The 15341-nt window shown below is 39.5% G+C and overlaps 1 protein-coding gene and 1 long non-coding RNA gene across 2 annotated transcripts; one reads left to right on the top strand and one right to left on the bottom strand.

Annotated features, from left to right (window-relative positions):
* Nucleotides 1–746: 746 nt before the first annotated feature.
* On the bottom strand, nt 747–5320 carry LOC122021158. The gene is made up of 5 exons (XM_042579240.1): nt 4914–5320; nt 3642–3715; nt 1905–3500; nt 1662–1794; nt 747–1578 (listed from the first exon to the last, which is right to left on the bottom strand). The coding sequence occupies exons 3-4, from the start codon at nt 3201–3203 to the stop codon at nt 1720–1722; spliced, it is 1374 nt and encodes a 457-aa protein (XP_042435174.1). The 5' UTR covers nt 3204–3500; nt 3642–3715; nt 4914–5320; the 3' UTR covers nt 747–1578; nt 1662–1719.
* LOC122021159 lies at nt 5084–13516 on the top strand. The gene is made up of 4 exons (XR_006122467.1): nt 5084–5223; nt 5308–5562; nt 12033–12156; nt 13138–13516. It is a non-coding gene; the product is annotated as an uncharacterized LOC122021159 (long non-coding RNA).
* The last annotated feature ends 1825 nt before the right edge of the window (nt 13517–15341 follow it).

Genomic DNA, 15341 nt, shown 5'->3' with positions numbered 1-15341 from the left:
AAAATAATTAATTAATTAAAAAAAAAAACTTAAAACGTTGCTACTCTGTTGCTGCTGCTCTCGTAATCTGGTCACTGTCGGATCGGTTAGGTTAGGTTAGGTTAGAGTAAATTACATATTTTTATGTCCACTTGGAACTTTTACCATATATATTCATGTGTTATTCTTAGTTTATTGTAATTATTTTTTATATATAATTTAGGTGTTTGAGTTTTGTCATTAATTTTTGAAAAAAATGACTTCGTCTTATAAATTTAAAATATAATTTATTCATACTTTCTTATGCCGATATCAAACTCGATAAATTTTAAAAATAAATAAATTTGAACATCATCATTGAGAGTTCAAAATTAACTCAGCACATGTCAAGTTAGTTACAACTCAAGCCAGCACAAAAGGAACAACTTGGTCATGCTAAGCCGACAACTTCTACTTACGGGCACAGACTATCGACACTTCTACTCTTCTCTAATCATATCCGAAAATGAACCTCTCACACTCGCAAACTCAGCATAGCAGCAATGATGGTGCTCGATGGTTACCAGCCTCATCCTGCGGGCAAGTAAGAAGGCAAAGTCGGGAAATTCCTTTCAGACACGCTTGATTTCTGAAATAGTAGATGGATGATCACTTAACCCCTTGGTTTTGATAAATGAGTAGGCAATTTCGGTCGACTGGGAGTCTGATTCATCCATGAATCAAGATAGAGGATCGAGTGAAATAAGGTATTCCCCCTGCATTCCATATATCGCAACACAAACACAACCTCCTTTTCACCAAATGACAAACACATTACAAATTGCGGGCAACTTGATATTCTATTAGGTGTGTGACGTCCAACCGAGCACCACCTTATCATAACCTTCAACAATGGATTTCGATTGAAAGAATTCACAAACACAATAGAAGATAACTTTGATTGGTTGGGTCAGCGAGAAGATAGTAATTCAGACAGCAACTCTTCGACCAGCTCCTCCATCACCTCCCCACCAATCTCCTTGCTGAATTCACACACTTCCAACCACCTTGTTTGATCCAATCCCTTCCCGGCCACCTCTTCATTCACCGACCGATCTACCACACTGCCATTGCAGCTCAGCTCCCCCTTATCGCCTACGAAACCTTTTCTAACAATCTTCCATACTTGCTCTGTCACTGCAGCATCACCATCTTCATAGAGCTCATGGAATTGCTTTCGGTTCCACGGATATGCTGCAAACAGTGCAGATTGGCCGATGTCCAATAATGCAGCATTTACAGAGTCGAACAGCAACTTCCCGCTGGAGCATCTCTTTCGACATTTCTCTTCCTCGTCTTCCATGTGGCACGACTTGTATAACAGAGATGGATTCAAAGGACTATCGATCGAATGCCACCCTTCGTAAACCATCCTCTTTTTGCTGTCCAGTCCAGAGGACAATAACAAGTTCTGAAGAAAGACAAATTGATCATGCTCTTCATCTGCCTTCGTGAAAGTCATAAAAGGATTCAAGGACTTTGGCGATGCTAAGTCAAAGCAAGAGGCACAATGTGATAATGAACGAGCCATGGATTCGATCGGTAGGGATCTAGACGTTGCTGCTTAATTAGATTAGCATCGTTAGTAACTTCCAGTAGAGTATATGCATCAATAGAAGTAGAATTAGATATGTGGTACTTACATGGACGTCTAACAATACAACCTCCAGATGCTGGAGATATACCAATGTCGACTTCGAATCATAATTTTGCTTGTGAAACTGAACCGTTGTTAGACTTATCCTGTTCTTCCTCAAAATTTTCGATAGGGGCAACCTGCAAATCATGTATACCCCAATGTAGGAATCCAAAAGAATGATTTAGTAACTTATGATGAATTATTTATACGACACAAAGGAAGAAAAAAATTGAGGGGGATTTCATACCTCAGGAAACATCAAGATTTCAGTTGATCTATCATATGATCCATCAGAAACACCTAGGATTTGTGGTGTGAAAGTAGCATTAAAAGATGATAAAACATCATCAACTGAACGAGCTATAGAATGCTTGTCTCCTCTTGGCCTTTTGCTTCTAGATGAGAAAAAACATGAGATCTTATCCTTCACAGATAACCTCCCATTATTTGGCTTTTGAGCTACTTTTTGAACACTAGATTTAGAGATTGAGTAACTAGACATCCCTGCATTAAGTTGGGGAATTTCTTCAGTATATTCATCCTTGGGCCTAAGTTTTAACAAGAATTCGGAGAGTGCATTTGGGTCATATTCTGCATCAAACTTGGAATGAGTAACCTCCTCATTGATTCCTTCTTTTGTCGACTCAGGAATAGCAAGCATCTCCCCTAGCATCCTTCTGGATCTCCTTACATGCCTTGGCTCCTGAAAATTGGCATTTGATGCCACCAAAGCTAGCCGCTCCGACAGCTTTTTTTTGGCTTCTATAATAAACGACGATTCAGGAGAATCACATGTTTGATCAAAGGATGAGGCTGTTACTGGACTACCACTTCTGTCCCAAGAACGCTCTGTAGCTGAAGTTGCCATCTCAGAATGGCTTGTACTTTTAACCTCATAGTCCAAGTATGCAATTCCTGACTTGTTGAATGAGCTCTGATTGCCAATGTATACATTTGATAATACTGAGGACGATAAGGCTTCATCTTTTTTGCTTCTACCCTGGCTTTCTTGTTCCTGATAACTTATCTTCTCAACTGCTCCTCTTGAACTTACTGATTCATCATCACAAGTCATATCTCCAATAGAACTATGTGTACCCATCAATGTTGGGAAATTGTCGGGAAGTATAGTCGTTGTGTCATAGGGTTTTCCAGGGCTTGGCTTCAGAACAACTATCCTTGTCGGTGAGGATAAAGCATTGCATCTAGGCTCAGAGAAACCAGTGCTCCAATGCCTATTTGCTTTCCCCACACTTTCATCAGAATCTGATAGCCGTCGTTTTTCCATCAATCTTTTAGCTTTCCTGTCCATGGTATTGGAAGGTTTCAGTACAGTAATACGAGTCATCTGAGAGGGTTGAGAAACGCTCTGTGGCTCCAAGACATGTTTTCTGAACATTGAGTTTGGTTCTTCCAGAAATTTAAGGAACAAATCTCTGTTCGAGTTCAAAACCTCTACTGCATCTTGGAACTCCTTGGACTCAAGGAACTTGCCATGAATGACCAAGTTTTTTGCTTCTATGAACTTCTCCCGAACAAGGGCCATTCGTCGTTGATACGACTGTTCTTCAGACTAGGTATTCTTTAGCGGCTGTTCTACTTCATATATATCTCTACAATCTTCTTCACCTGCGAAAGAATGAACCTCACATGGCATAGAGTTGCCACCCTCCTGCCATTGGCATTGATGAAACTCTCCCACAAAACCAGTGCTTAAACAGTTCTTATTTCGAGCTTTCGCTTTTCTTCTCATTGAATTCTGCACTGCCATAGAATCAAGCCCCATTAGCCTCGCTACTACACCCGGCACGATCAATCTAGATTCAATATCACTACCAGTTTCCTGCGATACAAGCATATCAGTTGGTGTTTCACTCAAAATCTTATTTGGAGATCTACTCCACTCACAGCTTATTTGTAGTTAGATACAAATTAGAACAAGATAAAAACAAGCATCCAAGTTCCAAAGGATGCGATTGCTTACTTGTTCTCCTTCCATATCTTTGACAACTGGATAAATCGACCTCATTTACTGCATTAGATCCTATTCTTTACCAGCTGCAAGAAATTAATATATTGAGTATGAATGGCAGCTGGGGCATGAAAATTACAGTTCATCCGGATCAGGGTTTTCAATGCCAGAGATACAATAAGGAAACTACCGCCACGTAAATCTAATGATGAAACTATATCTCAAAATCATTTCATCAAAATAGTAAAGAAGACGGATAGAACAATATCTGATGATGAAGCATAGTTTCGTAGCAGAATTCGAAGAATGAAACAAAAATCTGGCATTTAAAGCATTGAACTAGAAACAACCAAGGATTCTGCACCTACTGCAAGAACAACAGCGACAAAAATTGTTACCGAAGAAGAGATTGATCCCGCGAGAAGGGTGATCTTCAGCAGAAGAAAGATGGTAAATAACGAAGAAGGATGATGGAAAGTGAAGAGGATGAAGGAAGAGAGAAAACGCATTCACGAAAGAGAAAACAGACCAAAAAGGCATTATAGGCAGTTTGAAAGCAAACAGAAAGAACAGGAAGGCAGAACAGTGGCAGCGATTTCTCATTGAGAATTTTGTCTTCTTGTGAACAGGTTGCGAGACAAAAGTTTACAGAAAGATTCCCAGGAGAATCGCTCAAAACAGAATGCTCAGAGGCGATCTGAGCTCAAACATTATCCGAAACAGCAGCAAATTGAGCGGAACAAAAAAAAAAAAAAAAAGCGAAGGCTCACCCCTTTTGTAACAGCGGCCGAAGGAATCAGAAGAAATAGGATGGTTTCTACGGGCCGATCGATCGATCGATCAACCAAAGTATTTGCGAACAGTGGCAACACATAAAAAAAAGTAGAAATTTCGCAAAATGCGGTCGCCGCCGAAAAATCTACGGAACGGAATGTTGCATTCCTGCTCGTAATGCGATCTTCGAGCTCCCACTATTGAGATCGGAGTCCAAAAGGGATAACGAAGCCAAGAGGCGAGTACGGATCGCAAACAAAGTTGAGTGAGAGAGAGAGAGAGAGACAGAAGGGATGAGCGATCATGACCTTGCTCTCGTCCGGCTATGCCGCCGCCTTAACCTTCGATGCTACTTCTGTCTCCGCTGCCAACCACTTCGCTTTCATTCTTCAGTCTCTCATTTTTGCGTGAAGTGGGCGAGCGAGAGAGGAGAGGAGATGGGAAGGGAAATGGATTGGTTTACAGAAAAGGAAAAAAGAAATGTGAATCGGGAGAGTCGGAGGAGATGACCTTCAGCGATTTCTTTGGCGATCTCGATCTCCTCCGCCGCCGACTTAGTTCTGATTTGCCTTTCGCCTCGTCCAACGCTCTCCGCCTCGATGTCGGCCGCTGCTTCCTTCCTTGAAGTCGGCCGATGCGGCTTCTTCCACCTCCCTCTCCCCCACAGTGCCAAATACATCCCCCTTCGCCGCCCCTTGCAGTCGGGCGGTGGCGTCCTAATCCCATCTCTCCCGCTTCGCCTCATCCCCTCCAGCCGCCTCCTCCCTTATCGTATTTCTACGGGCCTGCGGCTTTCGTTCCTTTCCGCAAGGCCGTCGAGGTACTCTTCTCTCCCTTTTTGCATCAAGATTGTGTTTGTTCTGTCCCAATTTTGTCGGCGTATAGTTAAATTGCCTATCTGCAGGCGAATGGCGCGGAGTGAGTGGTCGTGAAGCCGAAAGAGGAAGCGGGTGATCTTTGGCCTTGGCATCGGGCTGGGTGCTGGTGGAATTGTTCTGGCTGGCGGATGGATGTTCACTGTGGGGGGAGGCTGCTGCAGCCTTCCTTGCGGCCTTGAGTTGGTTCGAAGTCGGGGGATTGCCGCTGGGATGACGCCGCCACCAAGATATGTATCGAGAGTTTGCTCGCCTATTTATGCTCTCATGCCCATACTGACTCTGTAAGTTCACTGTTTTTCGATGTCGTTAAATTTTACACTTCAATCAGGACGGGCCGAGCATTGTATGTTCCTGAGCTAGAGTTGCATAATGGATCAGAAAGGGTGGGGAAAGATGCTTCATGTTAGAACTATGCCATACAAATGGAGAAAGAAAGAAAGAATTCTTTTAGGCAAATTGCTTTACATAAATGGATATGTCAAACTCATGGTTCCATTGGCATATTCTTGCTCTTCTATATTGATCTCGTCTGGAAGCTGAGAAGAGTGGACCACCGGTGATGTGGTATTAGTATTGATCGTGAGGAGACTTCGAGCTAGAAACCAGGAGGAGGGGGTGAACTATCCCCGTCGCTAGAAGAATCTGCAAATAGACCGAACTTGCCCCGGCCTTGCACTCTGACGCTCTAGGCCGGTTCCAAAAATGTAGTAAGAAGTGGGTTAAATAGGAGATTAAGGAAACGTGTGAGAAATGGACGAGAGGCACATTCCTTAGCCCGGGGGCGTCCTCGGATATATCGATGAGCTAGTCGTAACCGCTTAAGTCTGTCTTCGATGATCTCTTGAATGAAGAAGATGAATAGTACAGGAGAATAGGAGTCTATCTCCTTTTCTCTAAACCCCCCCCCCCTTTTCTTCCTTTTTTTCCTTGCGTGCGTGCAGGGCAAGACTTTTTATAGGAGGGTCATGTCAAGACAAAAAAATATTAGAGGGTCATGATACCCTTGCCTAGGTGTTAGAGGGTCATATTCAGACAAAATGTTAGCGGTCATGTTACCTCTATCTAAATGTCAATAGATGAGCCAAAAAGAGGGGTGATGCACCCAGTAGTCTAATGGGGCTTTTAATGGATTGACTTAGTTCTGCTCTGCCAAGGAAAGAGTTGGCAGACCGGTGGCGGGATGCTCTACTGAGGAGGATGTCAGACACGTTGAGGCTGGTGCCGCCTCCGATTCTCTGGATCGTCGTCAACAGGTCGGGGACCTTGGTCTACTTTGATCTGAAAGAGATGGTCATTGACCCTCCTTAGTCTCCCGATCAGTTTTGTCGATCAGATAAAGCAATAAGAAGGACAAATATGGTTCAACCAAAATAGTCACGTGCCTCATATCCCTTTTGATTCACATACAGTATTAAGTCCAAGGACATGGCCCTTATTTAAAAGGGGCTATCTTCAAGCCCATTATTTGGGACAAACAGGTCCAATAGGTTCCTCTAAATCTAACGGCCCCAAAAGCCTACCTTCTGCCATTAATGCAGCCATTAATGCAGCACATGGAGTTGTTAGAGGATGTATCTGCGTACAAATACGCAGCATGCACAATATGCCTTGACCATACTTATATGATTGATGTGGCACTATGTAAGCACACCGATGTGATAGCTTGACTGGTTGTAGGATAATGCCTCATTAATGAGGAGATTGTGAGAGACATTATATAAGGGAGTCCCTCTCCGTTGGCACAAGTTCTTACTGTTCTTGTTGTTCTTGTGCTATCATCGTTATTTGACTTGGTCATCGGAGTGGCTCTGTGACTGCCCCAGGGACCCCCCGGCTCACCTTCTAACGATCTCTTTTCCCCTTTTTGCTATTGATCACTTGCACAGAATTGTTTGGAGTTCATAGCAAGGTGTTCATTAGAGTTCTTCAAGCTAGTCAACACCAGTGCCATCTCACCGGCCCTCCATCTCCCACCGCTTCTAAACGGGATCAATGTCAACGTTTTTTTTCTTTTTTTCCATTATTATTCAATACTTCACAGAAAATCTGTTTCATATTCGCTTAATGAATATCAGTGGATGTTAAATTCTGTCTTCTTCAGTTTAATGGTCTGGATCCATTATGAATGCTAGAGAAACTTATTATATGCTCACTAAGTATGGAGGCATAGGATTTATCAATGAGATATATAGAAAAATCTAGGTATGGAGCTTATAGTTCATCCAGTCATTAGTTTTAAACATCATCATACAGAACTAATGCTTTAACTTTTGGATATACTGTAAAAATTAAACTGAGGTGTGGAAATCTGTAAATGTTCCTTGCTTCAAGCTGGATGCCACTCATTTTCCCTGAGCTATGCAAGGTGAAATCTAGTCAATTAAACCTGCTTTCTCTGTGAATTTTAACCATTTGGTTGCAGACCTCGTTATACTCAACGTATTGAGTCATTAGCTTTACGAGCTGTGGTTATTATTTTTCACATCACAGCCATTCCAAGTATTTTTGTAATTGCCTTAAGTTTGTATTTTCTTGATACTTTGCATATTTGGACTTGTAGCAACCTCGATATCTATTAGCAGCATAATTGCAGCAGACACCTTTGCTTTTTAAGGTGGAATGGTAAGTCTTTCTCTCATTAGATTTATACAGGTTTCGAAACACATTTGTGCCAAAGTGGTCACTGCATTCTATTTTATTAGAAGTTTTCAAATTGCTGATATATATTTAAACATGTGTAGTGTGAATTTTATTCATGCATCGAGTAACTTAACTGGAGAGTAGCTCTCTCTGAATGTCGATGTCATACTACTTTTTAGATACTATTTCTCTAATTTCTTTGGTGACTAAGCTAAGTATAGTTTCTCCAACCTCTTCTTCCATTCTGTCCGATAGCATTGAAGACATATAAACTCTTCACTAAAATTGATCTCTTATGAAGTTAAAGAAAATAGAAACCGCCAATTGGTATTCTTGTAATAGATCCAAAATTTGCATGCCTCTTGGATTTCCTGATCATTCACTCTCTTAACCATTATATTAGGTTATGCATGCTTAATTATTAAGCTGTTCACTCAATATTTACCTAGAGGACACTTTTTTTTCTTATGTTATTGAAAATCTCTATTATTATGAACTAAAACTCAAGGGTATATCATTTCCCTTAGGTTGTTCCTTTATGAACAAATTCATACTAACTTTCCTCCCTCTTCTTTTCCATGTTGTAGGATGCAAAGGTCTTTTAGCATAAGTGTGTTTTTTAGTATGTTCATTCTGAAATGTGTTACTGTTAGACATGCATGAGATAGTGATGCAGGAATTATATGGCGGGGAAGTTGGACAACAAGGAAATAGAAAGAAACTTAGGAGATATACTGTTGGGACACTTCGGGAGCTAGAGGGGGAGTGATTAGCTCCGTTCTCTTGGTCGATGAGTTGTTGCAACGGAAAACACTCAAGCAAATGCTAACACTAAGGATTTACATAGTATCCACCTCAAATGAGGTGACTAATCCAAGGATCCGGCCCTCTCTCACACATCCACTATCAAAACGCTCCTTGTAAACACTCTAGAGGTGGAGAAACCACGTACAAGACTCCAATACAATAAGAAGAAAAAAAGAAGCTAATACAAACAAATCTTACAAAATTTACAACATTGAAACTCCTTCTTGCTTGTCCACCTCTTGATCAATTTGGAAATGCAACATCTTCAAGAAATCTGGTGGTGAGTTGGAGAGAATCGTTGAAAAGAGTGGGACAGAAGAGTTACTGAAACAGTGCTTACGTCCACCTTTTTCTTCAGCTCTTCGGATGCTTTAATCGACTAAGAATCTCCTTAATCAACTACCACGTCAGCAACCTGTATAACGGCTATTTTTCTGAAGCTTAATCATTTACCCTAATCGATTACGCATGCCTAATCGACTAGCTTGATCGATGAGGCATTCTTCTGTTTGCGCGATCACGGCCTGTAAGCGATTAAGCAACCCTGCTTAATCGCTTACCAAAGCTTCTGTGTATTTGCGAATTCCTGACTTAAACGATCAAGTTGATTGCTTATCGGGCTTAAGCAATTAGGGTAATCGCTTAAGCTATGGTAATCGATTAGCCTAATCGATTACCTAACTTTCAAACCTAAGTTTAGGTTTCCTCTACCCAACATCCGGTCAACCATGACTTGTTGGGACTCCTCATTGCCTAACATCGGTCAACCTTGACCTGCTAGAACTTCTTCACCAAGTGTCTAGTCAACCCTTTGATCCACTTGGACTTTTTTCCTTATGCCAAGTGTCCGGTCACTCCTTTGACCCACTTGGATTTTTCTCCTTGTGCCAAGTGCCCAATCAGCCTTGACTTCCAATCACCAGGTGTCGGGTCAACCATTGACTCACCTGGACTTTCAACTGCCTGGTTTTACTCACCAGGACTTCCTTACTACCTAGCTTCACTCACTAGAGCTTTTCACCTAGCTTCACTCACCAGAATTTCCAATTGCCTAACTTGGCTTTCATCTGCTAGACTTCACTCACCGGGACTTCTCACCTGACTTCACTCACTAGGATTTTCCAACTGCCTAGTTTCACTCATTGGGACTTCTTACCTAACTTCACTCACCAGGATTTTTCAACTATCTAACTTCACTCACTAGGACTTTTCATTTGTCCGGCTTCACTCACCGGCTCTTTCCAAATGTCAGTCAATCTTGACCTACTTAACTCTTCTCACAAACGGACGATTACACCTACAATCTCCATATATTGTCAAATATCAAAACTCAAACATCATGACTCGAGCTTGAGTCAACTCAAGCTTAGTCAAATTGGTCAACCTTGACCTAGGAAAATTGCACCAACAAATTCAACTTCACAAAACGAGCATTAAAAGAAAATATACAACTCTTCTCAATATTCTTCTTAATCCAAAAATCCTATCCAACTCCTTTACATAAAAACTATTTAAAGATTTAAATTAAATGTAATAATAAAGTGCTTTAGTTTTTCTAAGTGTTGGCCCAATTTCCCCAGCTTTTGACTTAACTCCTAAGCATTTTTTACAACAACTCCCAAGCCTTTGTAATTTACTAGCAGTCTTTTCAACTCCCCAACCTTTTGACTCCATTGCCTAGCCACTAGTGATCTTCCCTATATCATCCTCCCTACGTGAGAAAGAACTCGACTCAAAAGTTCAGCTCATTTTCTCCATGATAAGGAGTCAAATCATGAACATTGAACGTTGGATGAGTATGCACGTGTGATGGGAGCTCGACCTTGTAGGCATTTTTATTTATATTCTTCAAAAGTCACATGGTCCGATCTTCTTTTCTTTGATCTTGTTGTAGGTTCCGGCACGAAATCTCTCTTTCTTCAAATAAACCCAGACAAGATCATTTTCATTGAAAATCTGAATTCTTCTATGGGTGTTTGCAACTTCTTCATAGGATTTATTACTTTCATGCAGCTTCTTTTAAACCTCTTCTTGGACCCTTGTCATTGTTCTTGCAAAATCTTCAGCCGCCTTACTAAGGGTAGGAACATCAACAAAGTTCAGATAGTAACGAGGATTGCTCTCATACATTATTTCAAAAGCAGTTTTTCTTGTAGAGTGATTCACAACAGAATTATAAGAAAACTCAACTTTAGAAAGGACGGTATCCCATTGCTTTGGCCTTTTTGAAGCACAGCTTCGAAGTAAGTTTCCCAATGCGCGATTCACAATCTCAATTTATCCATCCATTTCAAGATGGTATGCAATACTATAAAGTAGTTTAGTACCCAATCTCTGCCACAAACTTCTTCAAAAATGACTAAGGAATTTTGAGTCACAATCTGACATAATAGTCTTGGGAGTCCATGGAGTTTGATGACTTCTTTAAAATACAAATAAGCAATATATGAAGCATCCATGGTCTTCTTTCAAGGAATAAAATGCATCTTTTTTGAAAAGCGATCCACCACCACAAAGTTAGAATCAATACCTCGTGTCTTTTGCAACCCAACAACAAAGTCCATGCTAACAGCTTCCCAAGGAGGATCAGGAATAGGTAAGGGAGTATAAGCACCCAAGTTTTGGTTTTGTCCCTTGCAAGTTTGGCATATTCGGCACCTTTCATGAATTTCACAATATCTCGATAAACTATAGGCCAAAAAATACTTCTTGTTATAAGCAGCCAAGTCTTAATCTCATCCAAAATGTCCACCAAGCCCTCCACCATGAAGTTCTCTTATGATATGATCTCTGAGAGAATATTTGGGAATGCATAAACGCGCTCCCTTAAAAAGAAAGTCATTATGTAGCAAGTAATCGTCGTGTACTTCCTCTTTGCACTTTTGGTAGATGATCTAGAAATCAATATCATCTTCATATCCACGATGATGCAGGGCAGATAGCTAATGGCTAGGGAATGGAGTCAAAGATTGGGGAATTGAAAAGGCTGCTAGTAAATTACAAAGGCTTGGGAGTTGAAGTCAAAAATGCTTGGGAGTTAAGTCAAAAGCTGGGGAAATTGTGCCAACGCTTAGAAAAACTAAAGCACTTTATTATTGCATTTAATTTAAGTCTTTAAATAGTTTGTATGCAAAGGAGTTGGGGAGGATTTTTGGATTAAGAAGAATATTGAGAATAGAATTGTCTATTTTCTTTTCATGCTCGTTTTGTTAAAGTCGAATTAGCATATCTCCTAAGTTTCTTTCTATTTCCTTGTTGTCCTACTTCCCCACCATATAATAATGCAATTTTCTGTAACTTCTAGGCATTTGGCCAGATACCGCTTACAGGTATTAGTCCAAAGAAGATCTTATTGCTGGTTTAATTAGCTGCACCACGACTTCTGTCATATGGTCACGGATTTGATGCCGGCCTACAACATCATTGAGGTACTTAACTAATTTTTTTGTGACATTCACTAATGTTCTTGAGACCTACATTTATACTTCCACTGGAACACTCTTCTAGACACAAATGCAGCGGGCTCAGTTTGTTTCGGTTTTGATGTGTTTTCGTGAAAGATCCTTGTAGCTGTGGTATATCTCAGATTAATTTGACATGATCATACAACAATTTTGTGGCATATCTCATAGTTAATTGACATGAGCTTACTTGTACTCTTCATCTGCCCTACTCTATACCTGTTGTCAGATATCGACACTTAAAATGGCACTCTAACTGTCTTCAATTATTCTATTAATTGCATGTAAAAATATTTTAAAATAGTCATGTCAGGCACTAGTACAAGAATCTGAGTAACATAAGACATGATATTCAGCTAAGCTACTTGCAATAAATCTGTGGATGGCATGAGAGAAAAGAAGAGATACGCAAGAGTAGTGTTTTTTCACGATTGTGAAGTACATTCGCGTGAATGGTTGAAGACTTGAAGGATCAAAAGGAACTACAGAATTGAGTAATCTTGAAACAAATCTGAAATCATTAAGATAGAAAATAGATCTAAACAAAATGAAAGGCCAAATGGCCCAAACGGTGCTATGAATTTACAGATTAGTCTCTGTCACCATGTGTTGGCATACGCCACCATAGCGCCGATATTATATTGTTCTGAAGACCGAAAGTTTGGCTTGAAATGAACTGGGGAGCTTACTTTCATTTATGTTACTCCAAAGTAATTCTTGTGTTTTAAATCTCAAATAGTTAGGAGTCAGGATACTTGCTTCTTGTGTCACTGCAATTCGAATCTCTTATGCTTCAAACTGCATGTGTCTCGATTGATTGACTGTGAATTTGAAGCATCAATATGAACCACAACCGCTATTGCCTCTTCCAATGTGCCACATCATACATCTAAGCTCTACAATATTTTACATTTCTTCGACCTAAAATGTTTCCTATATTCCACGCAGGAGGCATCCTTGACAGGTTGGACGGCCACGTGTTCACCAGCGCACTCTGTTACTCATTCGCCGATCGGACTTCTGCTTTTCGGAGTTTGAACGATTGCTGAATCTATAGATAAAATGCAACTAATCATTCGCCAGAAGATGTTCTAAGAATGAAAAGGAAGCAAACACCATGAGATGTTACTGCTGAAGGCAAATCTCTAACTCAATTTGTGTATTCTTTTGTTTTTAGGCAAAAGGAGAAGACATTGCTACAAAGGCCAGTTCTCTATTTTAACTCTTGTCAAACTTAGTGGCTTATCACCTTTAAGATACTCACCATGTTCTTTTTAATGTATCTAAACGTGCCCGTGTTAATTATTTTTATTAATCTTGAAGTAAATTTTATCTTGATTTATTCTGTTATATACATCAAGCTGTCACTCTAATAAAAGTTAATTAGAAGTTAGCACTCCTAATGCAAAGAGAAGGAAATAGAAAATTGTTAAAGACAGCCACAAAGTTAATATAAAAGAGAATTAGATATAGCACACATACAAATACTAACTTGTAATATTAGATATGAGCTAACTCAATATAATAGACAAAACTTTTTAAAAATATATTAATTTTTTTAACTATCTAACTAAGAATTAATTTATTTACTAAGTTAATCACTTTTATATATTAATCTTATATTAATACAAATGATTATAATATTAATTTATATGATCTGACTTATCATTTCTAACTCTAAATTTTGGAGTTATTTCTCCCCCTTTTAATGGCCTTTTTCTCAATTGTAGCAAAATTTGGAGCAATAGCTTTTTTCTCAAATGGTGGCAAGAGCAATGGCCTTTTTCTCAAATGGTGGCAAGAGGTGCTTTGTTAGCTCCCAGTGTCTCCGTCAATTGGTCTTCAGGCAAATACGGAAAAAGTAAATCACGGATAGTTACTAGTCTTGAACAATTAAATAGCATATGAGGGAGAGCATACACCCGACTACTAGCCGAGATTTAACCTCCAGACCTCATGGTAGTAACATCATTATGCGCTAGCCAATTGTCCATCCCGTGAGGATAATATTATGGCCATTTTCTCAAGGCAAGAGGACAAATAGTCAATGGTGATAATCAAATGTGCAAGAGCTATGCCACTTACATAACATAGCTAGGTCAAAAATCTCAATTAGACCCAATCAACATAATTTTCTAACAAAAGGAGAGGGCAACAAATTAAATATACTTTAATTAATTATAACAACACGACGACTAACACAATTCTCCGCGACACTCTCGGTGTGAGGTGGCTGAGCTTAAAAGCAACATGATGATGGGGTTTAGGGTTTGGCTCCCCATGCTGTCTGGCTCATGGAGAGTAAGCATGAACCAGTGGAGTCAGAAGCACTGTCTCCTTTACTTTACTTAATCAATTCCACCACTTCAAATTATTACAGATGCTCTTCATCCTCATCATGTGTTTCCCTTCACAAGTAACATAAATCTTTGTGTACTACATCATCCACCTTTATGTGTACAATTATTGGCCTTTGCCTTCCACAGATATAATGAATGAATTCCCAACAAAATAATTACAAGAAAAAATAATAAGGACCTACGTATAGTAATACACAAATATGCTAAACAATTATATTTTATAAGCTGTTTTTTGCCCTACTCATGAGTTCTTCTTCCTCATGAGTTCTACTTCTGTTCGCGATCGATGTTTGGCGAATATGTAGGCCTCCAAAGTCAATAGAATATACCCTCAAAGAATATCAATCATATCATTGTATGTGTAGTGTATGTGTTGGTGTATGTATATGTTCTACGTGTTTTTAGAACGACCAAAATATATATATCGGGATATTTAATTTAGATGATGAATTTTTCAATAGTTAAGCATGTTTGTGTACTTGTCACTTAGATATCTTGAAAAGGAAAAAAAAAAGAGACTAATTAATCCAACTATAAACACTTAAGTCGATTGCTTAGCTCTAGCTTATGAATGTCCAAAAAGAACTTAATTAATTAGTTTAACAAAAGTAATCAGCTACTTTATAGCTCGACAAGTTTCTTTAATTAATCAAAAAAATTCACTGTCAAGTTAGGCACGTGATCTGATAACCATTATTATAATTAACTTCATTAATCTACACATATAGTGATGTAAGTAGAAGAATTGTTCCATTATTATATAGTGTTTGGATAATTAGTTAACTAATTGAT

This window comes from Zingiber officinale, chromosome 9A (assembly GCF_018446385.1).
Source record: "Zingiber officinale cultivar Zhangliang chromosome 9A, Zo_v1.1, whole genome shotgun sequence".
NCBI classification, from domain to species: domain Eukaryota; kingdom Viridiplantae; phylum Streptophyta; class Magnoliopsida; order Zingiberales; family Zingiberaceae; genus Zingiber; species Zingiber officinale.
This window is presented reverse-complemented; position numbering and strand designations above follow the sequence as displayed.